The 16110-nt window shown below is 40.7% G+C and overlaps 3 protein-coding genes across 10 annotated transcripts in view; all 3 read right to left on the reverse strand.

The window, feature by feature from the left end:
* The window catches only part of LOC307140223 (protocadherin gamma-A11-like), a gene marked incomplete at its 5' end in the record, with an annotated part of 277967 nt that overhangs the window by 211632 nt on the left and 50225 nt on the right, over positions 1-16110 (reverse strand). The window lies entirely within an intron of this gene.
* On the reverse strand, positions 1718-7049 carry LOC307139482 (protocadherin beta-15-like; the record flags this gene model as incomplete). The annotated part of the gene is made up of 3 exons (XM_079838481.1): positions 4510-7049; positions 2012-2121; positions 1718-1778 (listed from the first exon to the last, which is right to left on the reverse strand). The coding sequence occupies exons 1-3, from the start codon at positions 6883-6885 to the stop codon at positions 1718-1720; spliced, it is 2547 nt and encodes an 848-aa protein (XP_079694607.1). The 5' UTR covers positions 6886-7049.
* On the reverse strand, positions 6911-15980 carry LOC307139483 (protocadherin beta-15-like; the record flags this gene model as incomplete). Its single annotated transcript, XM_079838482.1, has 3 exons — positions 6911-6946; positions 9406-11330; positions 15557-15980. The coding sequence occupies 3 exons, from the start codon at positions 15978-15980 to the stop codon at positions 6911-6913; spliced, it is 2385 nt and encodes a 794-aa protein (XP_079694608.1).

The following is a 16110-nucleotide window of genomic DNA, read 5'->3' on the forward strand; positions in this document are numbered from 1 at the left end:
TTAAATGATTTACTTTGAGTCAATGTCAAATATTTCGTGTGACTGATTACTTAAATTTTTTAATGTTGATCCAAGGTTTTTATTTTTTCAGTGAACATGAGAGACAAAATATCTGTCAAGAACAGAACCCGCTGCCAAAGAACACTAGGTGTTTCTCAATGTCAAGGATACTTCCTCTGCAGGACTGGTCCTTCCAAGTCACTTCCTTCAGAGGCTAGGCGAGGTTCCTCTTTAGCATTCGGAGAACACGTAAATGGAACAGGCTAGCAAGTGCACGTCATTGCCTCATTACGTCAGTGAAAAGGTCCGTTAGCCATCAATAACGTAATTTGTATAATATCAGTACGGTAGTAATTTGTACTGGCATTTAAACGTTAAACTTTACTTATATTTACTACGGTTATAACAAATGTTTGGTAACATAAATACTTACACTTGAAAGCATATTGCCCCGTTAACGCTCCGACTCCGATATTTTGTATTTTTTTAACAAGATAGCAAAGCTGCGCACATAGGATTATGGGTGATTTGAGAGTGCGAAGAGCGCGAAGTCTACTCGTATGCATCCTTTCCTGTATATGGCATATTTTTCGAACGAAGGACTCAGACCTTGGTTGAAATTCCGAGGATCCTCGACATTGGAACAGTCCTTCGACGGATGTCGATGACGTAGCATCCTCTGAATTCTGGCTTCCTAGGATCCTTCCTTTACATTGAGAAACGCCTACTGTTTATAAAATGAATAATAATAATAATACGTCTTATTTATATAGCACCTTTCCCAAGCTCAAGGTCGCTGTACAAGAAACATACATGCATATACATAGCATCAATGTAGAACATAGTGTTTATTTTTCTGTATATTTCTATGTCTAAGCAGAGGAGGGTTGGAAATACTGTAAGAAAATATATGTTTTTAGTTGAGTTTTGCATGAGGATATAGTAGCAGTGTCGCGCAGAGAAAGAGGGAGGGAGTTCCAGAGTTTCGGGGCCACAGCACTGAATGATCTACCCCCCATAGTAGAAAGACGGAAACAAGGCACAGTAAGTAGTCTTGAATCAGATGACTGGAGAGAACGACGAGGAGAATAACATTTAAAAGTTAACAATAGAATTTTATACTGGATGCGGACAGAAACAGGTAGCCAATGTAGATTATAGAGAAAAGGGGTAATGTGATCCGATTTCTTGACTCAATGGATGACTCTGGCAGCAGAATTTTGTATATATTGTAGTCTAGCGATTGTTCTAGCGGGAAACCCAATAAGCAGTGAATTACAGTAGTCAAGACATGAGGTTATTAAAGCATTGATTAGAGTTTCGGTTTCTTTAGTGCTGAGAGCAGGTCACAGTCGGGCAATATTATGGTGGAGGCAGAATGCAGTCTTGTTAATAGAACTTATATGAGCTTGAAATGTAAGTGAAGAGTCAAATGTTACACCCAGATTTTTAACAGTGTGAGATGGAATTAATGTGTCCCCATCAATAGGTAGACTCAATTCAGACTTTTTCAAAAGGGACGGTGGACCGAAAACAGTAACCTCGGTTTTCTTGTTATTACATTTAAGGAAGTTTCTATGTAATCAGGTTTTAATGTCAGCAATACAGGTATTGAATGAGTCCAAGGGGAGAGTGGCAACGGAGCAGGCTGAAATGTACATTTTCAAGTCATCAGCATGACAATGATAGCTGAGACCGTGACTAGGGATAATGTGACCTAATGGTAGCAGATAAATATTAAACAGAAGTGGCCCAAGAACAGAGCCTTGAGGAACACCCTGAGAGAGAGAACACAGAGAAGATTTGAAGTTATGAATAGTAATAAAAAATTGTCTATCGGTGAGATATGATATGAACCAAATAAAGCACTACCTGTGATGCCGATAGCTGCTAGCCGAGAGGTAAGTATATGATGAGATACAGTGTCAAATGCAGCAGTTAAGACAAGCATGATGAGAACAGTAAGACAAACAGAATCAGCAGACATTAGGAGGTCATTAGTCATTTTTACCAGCGCTGTTTCAGTGCTGTGGCTTGACCGAAACCTGATTGAAAAGGATCAAGAAGATTGTTAGCAGAAAGATGAGCTTGTAGCTGAGAGGCAACTACTTTTTCAAGCAGCTTTGCAACGAAAGGAAGATTAGAAATAGATCTGAAATTATTCATAGATGAAGAGTCCAGCCCAAATTTCTTTAAAATAGGAGTGACCGCAGCTGTTTTTAATGATAGCGAGACAGACCCAGAAGAAAAGGAACAGTTGATCAGATGATCAATAGGAGAAGAGATTACAGATAGGCAGTTTTTGAGAAGTGAGGTAAGTGCTGGATCTTACTGACAAGTGGATGAGCTAGTTTGAGCAAGTATGTCATTAACAGCTGATGTATTGGTGAGAGTAAAGCTAGAGAGGGTGTATTCTATGGGCTGAGGTGGGGACCAGTTTGATAAAAATGTTTCATATATAGATTTGATCTTATTTACAAATAAGTGGAGGAAGGTATTGAGGGCTAATTTGTATTTCAGCTGGTGAGCACAGAAATCTTGGTAATGCACCTCCAGGCTACTCTTCCTATATCTGCGCTCAAGACGTCTGCCAGTTTGTTTAAGTAGTCGGAGTTCAGGTGTATATCAAGGTGACGCATGAGATGTAGGTACCAGCTTAGTTATTATAGGGGCGTGATTGTCTAAGGCTTCAGAGATAGCAGAGTTGTAAGTTGAGAGAACAGCAGAAGGACAAGAAAAATTTGTGTAAGAAGACAGAGAAGCTGCATTAATAGAGTCTGAGAATGACAGAGGATCGACAGATTTAACATTGCGATAATTAATAGTAGTTTTGAGACGAGGTTCAGGAAGAGGATAGTCAAATCTAACTGTTATCAGTTTATGATCTGAAAGACCAGTTTGAGATCCAGAGACAGAGACGTTATTAATTCCTGATCTGCAAACAAGATCAAGCGTTTGACCACGGGAGTGAGTAGGAAAATCAGCATGTTGTACGAGACTGAAATTGTCCAAAGTTAATGTAAGGTCACTGGTATTTGAGCAGACAGTGTCGTACACTCTATGCTATATGCTTATAGTGCTATATGACACTAAAAGTGGTTCTTGGCTCGTAATCATAGGGGAACCTTTTTAAGTGCTGTATAGCACCAATTTTGGTTCTTCACCGGTTCTTTGGCTATATAGCTATATAGCACCGCTACCATATACAGAACATGTTAAGATATGGTGCTAGCACCAAAGGTGGTTCCCCTATGATTACGACCAAGAACCCCTTTTAGTGCCATATAGCACCATTTTTTTCTGAGTGTAATGGATATTGAAATCACCAAGCAGCATTACATTGGAGGATACAGCAAAGGCCAGAGTGAGTAGTTCATTGAGTTCAGAGAAGAAATCTGACAAAGACTTAGGAGGACGATATATTAATATGATCAGCAGAGTTGTACGAGCAAGCACTTTAAAAGCCATGTATTCAAAAGATTTAGCATTATGGAAATCAGTCATGATAAAATACATATTAAATCTGTAAATCAAACCATTCTTAAAATAAATATTGTGTTCGCACTACCTAAAAAACACGACACACTGTCCTGCACTCTAATAACTATTTCATTGGCAGGTTATCCCCACACAGGTCTTTTCAAAGTTTGTGTAATGAAGTCTATGTAATGGAGCTGCTAAAATATTTCATATTAAAGACACTACGATGAAAACAGCCTAATGCAAAGAGTTACAGAGTAATTTATGCAAAGTAATTTATTATTAAGCTATAGAGATGACATAAATAATTATAGATTTTAAATTGACAAGCAAATTAACATAAAAAGGTTTAAACAAGTTCCACTATTTATTGTATATATATTTTTAACTTTCTAAATAATTTTCAAATGTCGTTTATCATTTCGGCCTCAATCACCAATAAAAACGATAATGAAACATGGTGATACACATCTGAATAGAGATAAGCATATGGTATGACTTAAAACCGTGAATCAGGGAAAAAGATGTCATTACAAAATTACAAGTTGCGAGCTACAATAATCATGCTCAACCCAAAAATAATTGCAAAATTCTACAATATAAAACTTATATATCAACACAAGAGATCCCTTACTCTACTTGAAACACGAGCCGAATCGTTAACAAGAGATAAGAGAGCATGCTGAGTCAGATAAAAAAAAGGCTCCCAAAAGGATGAAGCAAGTTCTTTGAAAGGTTAAGACAGGGAAAGACAAAGAAGAAAGACAAGAAGAAGAATAAAATAAAAACGATAATAGGTAAAACACATATTCGTGAATCTTATATCGTGACTTACAATTGACAACTCATGACCAAAAAAAAAAAATAATAATAATAATAAAAATAACAATTATTCAACATGACCCTCAAAAAATCGTCACGTGATCTTTTTAAGAGCCTGTTGCCAATCAAAGCGGTCTAATTTGAACAAAAATACACACTTGATATAGAACACCAGACCATTAAAAATAAATACTTTGTTAGTCCTACCTGAAAGGAATCGTTCATTTCCGCATCGAGTCCTTCAAGATCATCCACGGCGGACTGAGTCTTTTTCAGAGTCAGGTCAGCAGTCAGTGTGCCCTCATTATAAGATCTGACAAACTTGAAGTCACTAGTGCGCGAGCCCGTGGTCAGGTATGCGTCATAATTGTAAGTGCTGCGGAGAGTTCCCGTGCCCTCCACCTCTGCGTAATTTGGAGGTAGATACGCGCTGGGAATGGCTACAGCTCCATCAAACAACAGTCTGGGCTTTCTCCTGCGACAAAACCTCACGGCCAGGATGATGATGATGAAGGTCAGGAAGAAAGTGGAAACGGACACCAGCGCGATGATCAAATAAAACGTCAGTTTGGAGCTGCTCTCGTCACGAGACATGTCTTTCAGTTCTGGAACTTCAGCCAAGTTATCTGATATGAGCAAATACAACGCGCACGTGGCCGAGAGAGAGGGCTGTCCGTTATCTCTCACGGACACAATAAGGTTCTGTTTCATGCTGTCAGATTCAGAAATGTCCCGCTGCGTCCTGATCTCCCCGCTGTGGACACCGATAGTGAAAAGTCCCGGATCAGTGGCTTTAATAATGTGATACGAGAGCCACGCGTTCTGTCCAGAATCCGCGTCCACGGCGATCACCTTGGAGACCAGGGAGCCCGCCTGCGCAGCTTTGGGGACCATCTCGGTCATGAAGGAGTTTCCTTCCGGAGAGGGGTATAATATCTGAGGGGAGTTATCATTCTCATCCGATATGAAGACACTCACGGTCACGTTACTGCTCAGAGGAGGAGAGCCGTTGTCTCTGGCTAACACGAGCACTTTGAAACTTTTCATCTGTTCGTAATCAAACGATCTCACGGCATGAATGACCCCGGTGTCTCCGTTAATGGATAAAAAGGAGGACACCGGTGCGCCATTGACATCAGAGGACAACAGAGAATAAACTACAGTGCCATTCTGTCTCCAGTCCGGGTCTGTGGCTGATACTGAACAAATAGAGGAGCCCGGTTTGTTATTTTCTTGCACATGAGCTCTGTAATTCTGCTCCTCAAATACAGGTGGATTATCATTCACGTCAGCGACAGTCAAGTGAATATTCTTAGTGGAAGATAAAGGCGGAGAGCCCTCATCAGTGGCAGTGATTGTAATATTATAATCAGAGAGCAGCTCGCGGTCTAATTCACCTGTGGTCACCAGAGAATAGTAATTCTTGATCGAAGGTACGAGTTTAAATGGGACGTTCTGCTGAATGGAGCAGCGCACCTGTCCGTTATTCTCAGAGTCTCTGTCCTGCACATTAATGATGCCAACCTCTGTACCGGGTAACGCGTTCTCAGGGACGGGACTATTCAGAGATTTGATTATAAGAATGGGGGAATTGTCATTTATGTCAGTAATTTCTATTACTACTTTTGTGTCTGAGGAAAGACCATACCCATCCTTAGCCTCAACAACAATTTCATACCTTGATTCATCTTCAAAATCTATTGGCCCTTTCACGGAAATTTGTCCAGTCTGATGATCCAATGAAAAAGAATCTTTTGCATATTCGGATAAATGACCAAATTCATACGTCACTTCTCCATTTTGTCCCTCGTCAGCATCAGTAGCGCTCACTGTCACCACTACAGTATCTACAGGAGAATTTTCAGGCAGACTGACTTTATAGACGGCCTGACTAAAGACTGGAGCATTATCATTAGCATCCAGCACAGTGACGTGTATGGCTACAGTACCTGATCTCGGTGGAGTCCCGCCGTCTACCGCAGTGAGAATTAAAGTCACCTCTTTCTGCTGCTCACGATCCAACTCTTTATCTAGCACTAACTCGACATACTTGCCTCCATCTGTCTTTGAATTCACTGCTAAAACGAAATTTGAATTTCTCTCTAATATGTATGTTTGCACTGAATTGTGGCCGACATCCGCATCCCGAGCCTCAATGACACGAAAACGAGCACCTTTAACGGCACTTTCACTTATTTCGAGCTTGATTACATCTTTAGGAAATATTGGCGTATTATCATTAATGTCTTGGATTTGTAGGACAACACGATGCAATTCCAATGGATTTTCTAATACAAATTCGAAATTAAGCGCACAAGAAAGTCTCTCCTTACAAAGCCCCTCTCTATCTATCCGATCTGCCACTATTAATTCTCCCGTTGTCAGATTTATGTCGCAGAATCGCTTTCTATTACCTTCAGTATCAATTCGAGCCTTACGAGATGACAGTCTGTTCACGTCGAGCCCGAGATCTTTTGCTATATTTCCAATCACAGATCCGCGTTTCATCTCCTCCGGGAAAGAATAGCTCACGTCTCCATAAACGGTGCGCGCCATCAGCACGAAGAACAAAAGACCAAACATCTCGACAGCAACCCTTAAAAATGCTTTAGAGATTCAGTAAAAGGTAATTCCTGTAATCCAACTGTTAAAATGTAAAAGAGAACCACACATGTGAAACTACATTTAGGGAAAAAAGTAGTCACACACGACGATTTTCTAGAACGAGACGATCTCGCAGCCCTGTGTATGACATCAGAATCAGGGTGGAGAGATGTGTACTGAACACACACATGGTTTTGTAGGTGAACAGCGACACTGTGAGTTAAAAGAAAAAACTGCATAAGAGCCATATCTCTCACAGGATTAAGCGTCGGAACATACTTACACTAAACAAAACCAGAGGCAGCAGCAACATTCTCTGAAGATTGGGAGATCGAAATTAACACAGCATTTAGGCCTACAGTATTTACCAAAAAAAAAGGAAAAAGGAAAAAAAGAAAAGAATAAGGGAAAGCTGTGAGCTTCATTGTGAATGAGGGGGATAAAACACACCAGTGCAGTGCAACAGTTAAGCACCATGGACAGCAACAGGAAAAACCTGCACTACGCCGTTTCCAAATAGGCAAAATAGTAAAAAAGTGATATTGCTGATATCGAAATTACATAAATAAAAGACAACTAAAAAACATTGACTATAAAAACTATGCATTCTTAACAACAGCAACATTTCATTCAATTACAAAAGACAGAAATCCTATGCACAATCTGATATTAGAAAAATCAAATGAGTTACACAAAACATTTACCCATCAAAAAACTTCCTGCATTTCTGCATTTTCAAAAAAAACATAACTTAGTATGATTCATAAAATGTTTCCTCATGGCTACCAAAACATGTCCCCACAAAGGGCAGGGATTTCAGTTATTGCTATTTTTGTGGGGAAATTTTGTCCCTATAGGTAGGGTTTATCTGAACCACACCCACATTTTTGAATATGTGGTTTACGGAGACACTCCATAGGCTTAATGGTTTTTATACTGCACAAACCGTATATGCTATGATATCCCCCTACAGTAAGCCTACCCCTAAACCTACCCATCACACAAAACCTTCCGCATTTTATGAATTTCAAAAACACTGTTTAGTATGTATATAAACACTATGGTTTTACGCTGTAACACCCATGTCATTATACACGTGTCTTCATAAAACACATTTACCTGTACACACACACACACACACACACACACACGACTCAAACTATATACAGACCTACAACGTATAAAATTCAAACCTTAACAGCAACAGACACTTCCTCTACAGCACTATGGACAGCAAATTGAAAAAAATGGCCTATTAAACTTAATATCTGAGCTTACTGGCACTTATAAAATAATATTTGCATAAAAATAGTAAGCCATTTATAAACTTATTTCACATAACAGACATTGTGTTGGATCACATTACATACGTGTATCCTGGTGAGATTAAATAATATTTCAGATCCATTAATATTTCCGAAAGCCATTTTAAAACCAAATATTTATTTTATTGTATTTAGGGAAAATGTGCCTCCACAAGAACTAAAATCCCAAATGAATTAACTTGCTTGTGCATCCTATCAGATTCCGTTTGCACATCGTGGGCCAAGCGGGTGATGTACTTGCTTGCGCAAACCGACCATAAATGTAGCTACTTTTCAAAAATTTAAATTGAACCTGAAATGTTGCACCTGTAAAAGACCACTTGAATGAGTCAAGTGAAACTAAGCAGATAACAAAGCCTGTTTCCAATGGAAACACTCGGTTTACAAGAAAATACACATTTAATGTAAACACCTACAATGACATAATTAAAAAAACTTGGTTAGTCTTGAAACGAACAGCTCATTTCCCCCATTGAGCCCTTATTCAAGGACAAAAGAACATTAGAAATGACAACGATTCACAAAATGCATTCAGCATTAATAGCTCATCGATAAGATGAGCAAAAAACTTCACCGAAAAATATCAATCATCACAAACTTTGCTAACACGCTAAAACTAAAAGGCTTTCAAAAGGGCGAGGCAATTCTATAGACTCCAATAAAAAGAGGTAAGGAACCTTTTTTCATGCTGAGAGTATACTTCAAGAGTATAGGCTCAAAGTAGGTATTATCAACCAACCGTAAAATTCACAGATTTCTGCAAGAAAAACAATCGAGGATCATTTACTTTTACAAGTAAAAAGATCTAAAATCAATTTTAGACCAAACGCTACAACTTGACAAAACGAAGAAAATAGAACAAAGTAAATGTCGTTGTAACTCCCTTTCCCCCAACTTTAATCACATCAAGTATGCATCATTTGTGACGCCTCATAACTTAAAACCGACCAAATAATTAATTAAATGTAGCATTTTAAAAATATTTGAAAATGACTCTCAAACATGTCCATGTGCATAAAATAAAGAATTTTAATGAGTCAGGTAGTTTTGATCATTAAAGAGACTGTTGGCAGTGAAAGCGATCAAATTTGAATAAAAATACACATTTAAAATTAAGGCCAAGATAAAAATATATATATTTAAAATCAACAAATAATTAAAACACTAGTCCTACCTGAAAGGAATCGTTAATTTCTGCATCAAGTCCTTCAAGATCATCCACAGCGGACTGAGTCTTTTTCAGAGTCAGGTCAGCAGTCAGTGTGCCCTCATTATAAGATCTGATGAACTTGAAGTCACTAGTGCGCGAGCCCGTGGTCAGGTATGCGTCATAATTGTAAGTGCTGCGGAGAGTTCCCGCGCCCTCCACCTCTGCGTAATTTGGAGGGAGATACGCGCTGGGAATGGCTACAGCTCCATCAAACAACAGTCTGGGCTTTCTCCTGCGACAAAACCTCACGGCCAGGATGATGATGATGAAGGTCAGGAAGAAAGTGGAAACGGACACCAGCGCGATGATCAAATAAAACGTCAGTTTGGAGCTGCTCTCGTCATGAGACATGTCTTTCAGTTCTGGAACTTCAGCCAAGTTATCTGATATGAGTAAATACAACGCGCACGTGGCCGAGAGAGAGGGCTGTCCGTTATCTCTCACGGACACAATAAGGTTCTGTTTCATGCTGTCAGATTCAGAAATGTCGCGCTGCGTCCTGATCTCCCCGCTGTGGACACCGATAGTGAAAAGTCCCGGATCAGTCGCTTTAATAATGTGATACGAGAGCCACGCGTTCTGTCCAGAATCCGCGTCCACGGCGATCACCTTGGAGACCAGGGAGCCCGCCTGCGCAGCTTTGGGGACCATCTCGGTCATGAAGGAGTTTCCTTCCGGAGAGGGGTATAATATCTGAGGGGAGTTGTCATTCTCATCCGATATGAAGACACTCACGGTCACGTTACTGCTCAGAGGAGGAGAGCCGTTGTCTCTGGCTAACACGAGCACTTTGAAACTTTTCATCTGTTCGTAATCAAACGATCTCACGGCATGAATGACCCCGGTGTCTCCGTTAATGGATAAAAAGGAGGACACCGGTGCGCCATTGACATCAGAGGACAACAGAGAATAAACTACAGTGCCATTCTGTCTCCAGTCCGGGTCTGTAGCTGATACTGAACAAATAGAGGAGCCCGGTTTGTTATTTTCTTGCACATGAGCTCTGTAATTCTGCTCCTCAAATACAGGTGGATTATCATTCACGTCAGCGACAGTCAAGTGAATATTCTTAGTGGAAGATAAAGGCGGAGAGCCCTCATCAGTAGCAGTGATTGTAATATTATAATCAGAGAGCAGCTCGCGGTCTAATTCACCTGTGGTCACCAGAGAATAGTAATTTTTGATCGAAGGTACGAGTTTAAAGGGGACGTTCTGCTGAATGGAGCAGCGCACCTGTCCGTTATTCTCAGAGTCTCTGTCCTGCACATTAATGATGCCAACCTCTGTACCGGGTAACGCGTTCTCGGGAACGGGACTACGCAAAGACTTCAAACGTATCTCAGGAGCATTGTCATTAACATCTGTAAGCTGAATTACAACTTTAGCGTCACTGGATAAACCAAATCCATCTTTCCCTTCTACACGTAATTCATAAACAGCTTCGTCCTCGAAATCAAGTGCACCTGTTACTCGAATGTCACCTGTATGTGTATCCAACGAGAACAGCTTTCTAGCTCTGTCTGAAATACGCCCAAATTCATACGTCACTTCTCCATTTTGTCCCTCGTCAGCATCAGTAGCGCTCACTGTCACCACTACAGTATCTACAGGAGAATTTTCAGGCAGACTGACTTTATAGACGGCCTGACTAAAGACTGGAGCATTATCATTAGCATCCAGCACAGTGACGTGTATGGCTACAGTACCTGATCTCGGTGCAGTCCCGCCGTCTACCGCAGTGAGAATTAAAGTCACCTCTTTCTGCTGCTCACGATCTAACTCTTTCTCTAGCAGTAATTCCAAATTCTTTTCTCCGTCTACATTTGAATTACTTGCCAGTTGAAAATTATCATTTTTTTGTAGACTGTATTTCTGAACTGCATTCTGTCCTACATCAGCATCATGAGCTGAATTCAAGCGATAGCGAGTACCTCGGTCTGCAGACTCGCTAATTTCAAATGTGATCAAATCCTTTGAGAAAGCAGGTGAATTGTCGTTAATATCCTGAATTTGAACTGAAACACGGTGCAGCTCTAAGGGATCCTCGAGCATGAACTCAAATTTTAAAACGCATGAAACCCTTTCTCCGCAAATCTCCTCTCTGTCGATCCTCTCCGCTACGGTCAGTTCTCCAGTGTTCAGATTAATGTCACAGTATCGTTTTCTGTTACCTTCAGTATCAATGCGAGCCTTACGAGATGACAGTCTGTTCACATCGAGCCCGAGATCCTTTGCTATATTTCCAATCACAGATCCGCGTTTCATCTCCTCCGGGAAAGAATAGCTCACGTCTCCATAAGCGGTGCGCGCCATCAGCACGAAGAACAAAAGGCCAAACATCTCGCCAGCAACGCAAAATGTTTGAAATGCCTAAGAAATTAAAAATATTTACACAACAATATACTACACGTAAATGGAAATCATAAATGTAAATCTAAATGTAGAAATGTAGACAGAAGTACAATATATGAGGCAGTCTCCGTCGACGAATTTCTATAATGAGACAAGCTTGAAGCCCTGTGTATGACATCAGAATCAGGGTGGAGAGATGTGTTTTGAACACACACATGGTTTTGCAGGTAAACAGCGACACTGTGAGTTAAAGAGAAGAAACTGCGTCATATTTTTTTTAAATCTCTGAAAGAATGTATACCGAACTTGGCATATACTTAATTATTTTGAAAATCAAGAACAAGCAGCGACATTCACTGAAGATTGGGTGATTAACACACACACACACACACACACACACACACACATGTTTGTTTTTGTGAAATGTGAGGACATTCCATAGGCGTAATGGTTTTTATACCGTACAAACCGTATTTTCTATCCCCTTACACTGTCCCTGCCCCTAAACCTAACCCTCACAGGAGACTGTGCAGTTCACTTTCTGTGAAAAAAACCTTGTTCTGTATGATTTATAAGCATTTTGAAAAGTGAGGACATGGGGAACGTCCTCATATTTCACCCTCTTTTTGTAATACCTATGTCATACCCATGTCATTATACACATTTGTGTCCTGATATTTCACAAAAACATGCCCACACACACACACACACACACACACACGAGCGCACACTTAAGGTACTACTAATAAAAAAAATTGGACATTATTCAGGGGCAAAAAACCCAAACACCAAGAATAAATGCGGATGCAGTACCACTGACAGGACAGCAACAATACAACCTGCTCAATGCCATTTCCATTCCTGCTTAAATGCCATTTATAAATGGTTGACATCGGACTTTAATTGCCATTTAATTTGAAGAGTCACTCATGTCCGCATTATGTCGTTCAACAACACAAATATGACCAATCTATAAAGAATACACTTGTACAAGACAACGCAAATGATTGAATCTAGTTTATGATCAATATAATAAGACAAAAAGTGATGTAACCGCTCAACATCATCGGTTGTCTACAGCAAACTCTGATGTCAGTCCTATGACATCATGGACAAGTGGAGAGAAACAATGTGAATGCCAACGGTGGCACTGGTAAACAACAACACAGAGTTAAAAAGGAAACCCTAATAACTCTGACCATAATGGCCTAACCTGGATCCATCGCGGTAGACACGTGAAACACATGAAATGACTTCACAATATCAAAGACCCAGAACAAGCAAACATTCTCGTAGAATATGAAAAAGAACAAGCTTGATTTTCAAGACCATCTATACGTAAAAAACACGACTGTAAACAGACACAGTATAGAGCAAAACCCCACCAGTAGCAGACGCATCCTGTACAGCACCACGGACAGCAAATAGAAATATGCCTTTTCATCTAACTTACTATTCAATATTATTTTTTTTAAACGAGATGAAGACAAAAAGTAAATAAAAATACAGAAAAACACACAAATTATTCAAGCAGCATGGGATCACATTACATGAGTTTTAGCCACTTCATATTAACTGTTAATATTTCTGAAATCCCTTTAAAACCTTTTTTCCTGGAAAAAAGTGTCTAATATCAAACAATATGCATGTTCAGAAGTTTCGCACAATTTGGCCCTAAATTACAAAATTATATAAAAACGAACTTAATTAACTTAACAGATATAACTTGAGTGAGCCAGTTTTTTGTTTTTTGTTTTTTTTTAAACAGAGCCGTTTGCCATTGAAAGCAGAACACAAATAAATATCAAATCTTTTTTTTTTTTAAATGCCAGTCCTACCTGAAACGAATCGCTCACTTCTTTATCAAGTCCTTCAAGATCATCCACAGCGGACTGAGTCTTTTTCAGAGTCAGGTCAGCAGTCAGTGTGCCCTCATTATAAGATCTGATGAACTTGAAGTCACTAGTGCGCGAGCCCGTGGTCAGGTATGCGTCATAATTGTAAGTGCTGCGGAGAGTTCCCGCGCCCTCCACCTCTGCGTAATTTGGAGGGAGATACGCGCTGGGAATGGCTACAGCTCCATCAAACAACAGTCTGGGCTTTCTCCTGCGACAAAACCTCACGGCCAGGATGATGATGATGAAGGTCAGGAAGAAAGTGGAAACGGACACCAGCGCGATGATCAAATAAAACGTCAGTGTGGAGCTGCTCTCGTCATGAGACATGTCTTTCAGTTCTGGAACTTCAGCCAAGTTATCTGATATGAGCAAATACAACGCGCACGTGGCCGAGAGAGAGGGCTGTCCGTTATCTCTCACGGACACAATAAGGTTCTGTTTCATGCTGTCAGATTCAGAAATGTCGCGCTGCGTCCTGATCTCCCCGCTGTGGACACCGATAGTGAAAAGTCCCGGATCAGTCGCTTTAATAATGTGATACGAGAGCCACGCGTTCTGTCCAGAATCCGCGTCCACGGCGATCACCTTGGAGAGCAGGGAGCCCGCCTGCGCAGCTTTGGGGACCATCTCGGTCATGAAGGAGTTTCCTTCCGGAGAGGGGTATAATATCTGAGGGGAGTTGTCATTCTCATCCGATATGAAGACACTCACGGTCACGTTACTGCTCAGAGGAGGAGAGCCGTTGTCTCTGGCTAACACGAGCACTTTGAAACTTTTCATCTGTTCATAATCGAACGATCTCACGGCATGAATGACCCCGGTGTCTCCGTTAATGGATAAAAAGGAGGACACCGGTGCGCCATTGACATCAGAGGACAACAGAGAATAAACTACAGTGCCATTCTGTCTCCAGTCCGGGTCTGTAGCTGATACTGAACAAATAGAGGAGCCCGGTTTGTTATTTTCTTGCACATGAGCTCTGTAATTCTGCTCCTCGAATACAGGTGGATTATCATTCACGTCAGCGACAGTCAAGTGAATATTCTTAGTGGAAGATAAAGGCGGAGAGCCCTCATCAGTAGCAGTGATTGTAATATTATAATCAGACAGCAGCTCGCGGTCTAATTCACCTGTGGTCACCAGAGAATAGTAATTTTTGATCGAAGGTACGAGTTTAAATGGGACGTTCTGCTGAATGGAGCAGCGCACCTGTCCGTTATTCTCAGAGTCTCTGTCCTGCACATTAATGATGCCAACCTCTGTACCGGGTAACGCATTCTCAGGAACTGGGCTGTTCAGAGATTTAAGTATTACTATAGGGGCGTTATCGTTAACATCAACAATATCTATTAGTAAGGTGGAATAACTGGCTAACCCTTGACCATCTTTAGCTTGAATGGGAAGTTCGATCGTACTCTCCTCTTCATAATCAATTGGACCTGTTAGTGTAACGTCACCAGATACTGCATCGATGAAAAATAATTGCAGGACCTTTTGAGGTAAATGACCAAACGCATACGTCACTTCTCCATTTTGTCCCTCGTCAGCATCAGTAGCGCTCACTGTCACCACTACAGTATCTACAGGAGAATTTTCAGGCAGACTGATTTTATAGACGGCCTGACTAAAGACTGGAGCATTATCATTAGCATCCAGCACAGTGACGTGTATGGCTACAGTACCTGATCTCGGTGGAGTCCCGCCGTCTACCGCAGTGAGAATTAAAGTCACCTCTTTCTGCTGCTCGCGATCCAACTCTTTATTAAGAACTAGCTCGCCATATTTTCTTCCATTTGCCCTGGTAATTACACTAAGACGAAAATGTTCATTGTTTTGAAGTGTATATGACTGCACTGAATTCAGACCAATATCTGCATCGTACGCCTCTTCTAATAAATAACGAGATCCTTTGTCCGCTGATTCCCGAATTTCGAATTTTATTACACTTTCCTTAAACTGAGGTGAATTGTCATTTATGTCCTCAGTATTGAGGATAAAACGATGTAGCTCCAACGGATTTTCCAGCACGAGCTCCTGTTTAATAACGCAAGAAGCTTTCTTTCCACAAATCTCCTCTCTGTCGATCCTCTCCGCTACGGTCAGTTCTCCAGTTTTCAGATTAATATCACAGTATCGTTTTCTGTTACCTTCAGTATCAATGCGAGCCTTACGAGAGGACAGTCTGTTCACATCGAGCCCGAGATCCTTTGCTATATTTCCAATCACAGATCCGCGTTTCATCTCCTCCGGGAAATAATAGCTCACGTCTCCATAAGCGGCGCGCGCCATCAGCACGAAGAACAAAAGGCCAAACATCTCGACAGCAAAGCAAAACATTTAAAATGTTTCAGAAACGGATCAGAAATTAAATCCAGAAATACAATCAACATGTAAAAGAAACATGAGTGTACAAATAAAG

The sequence above is a fragment of the Gobio gobio genome (assembly GCF_949357685.1).
Source record: "Gobio gobio genome assembly, chromosome: 16".
Classification (NCBI taxonomy): domain Eukaryota; kingdom Metazoa; phylum Chordata; class Actinopteri; order Cypriniformes; family Gobionidae; genus Gobio; species Gobio gobio.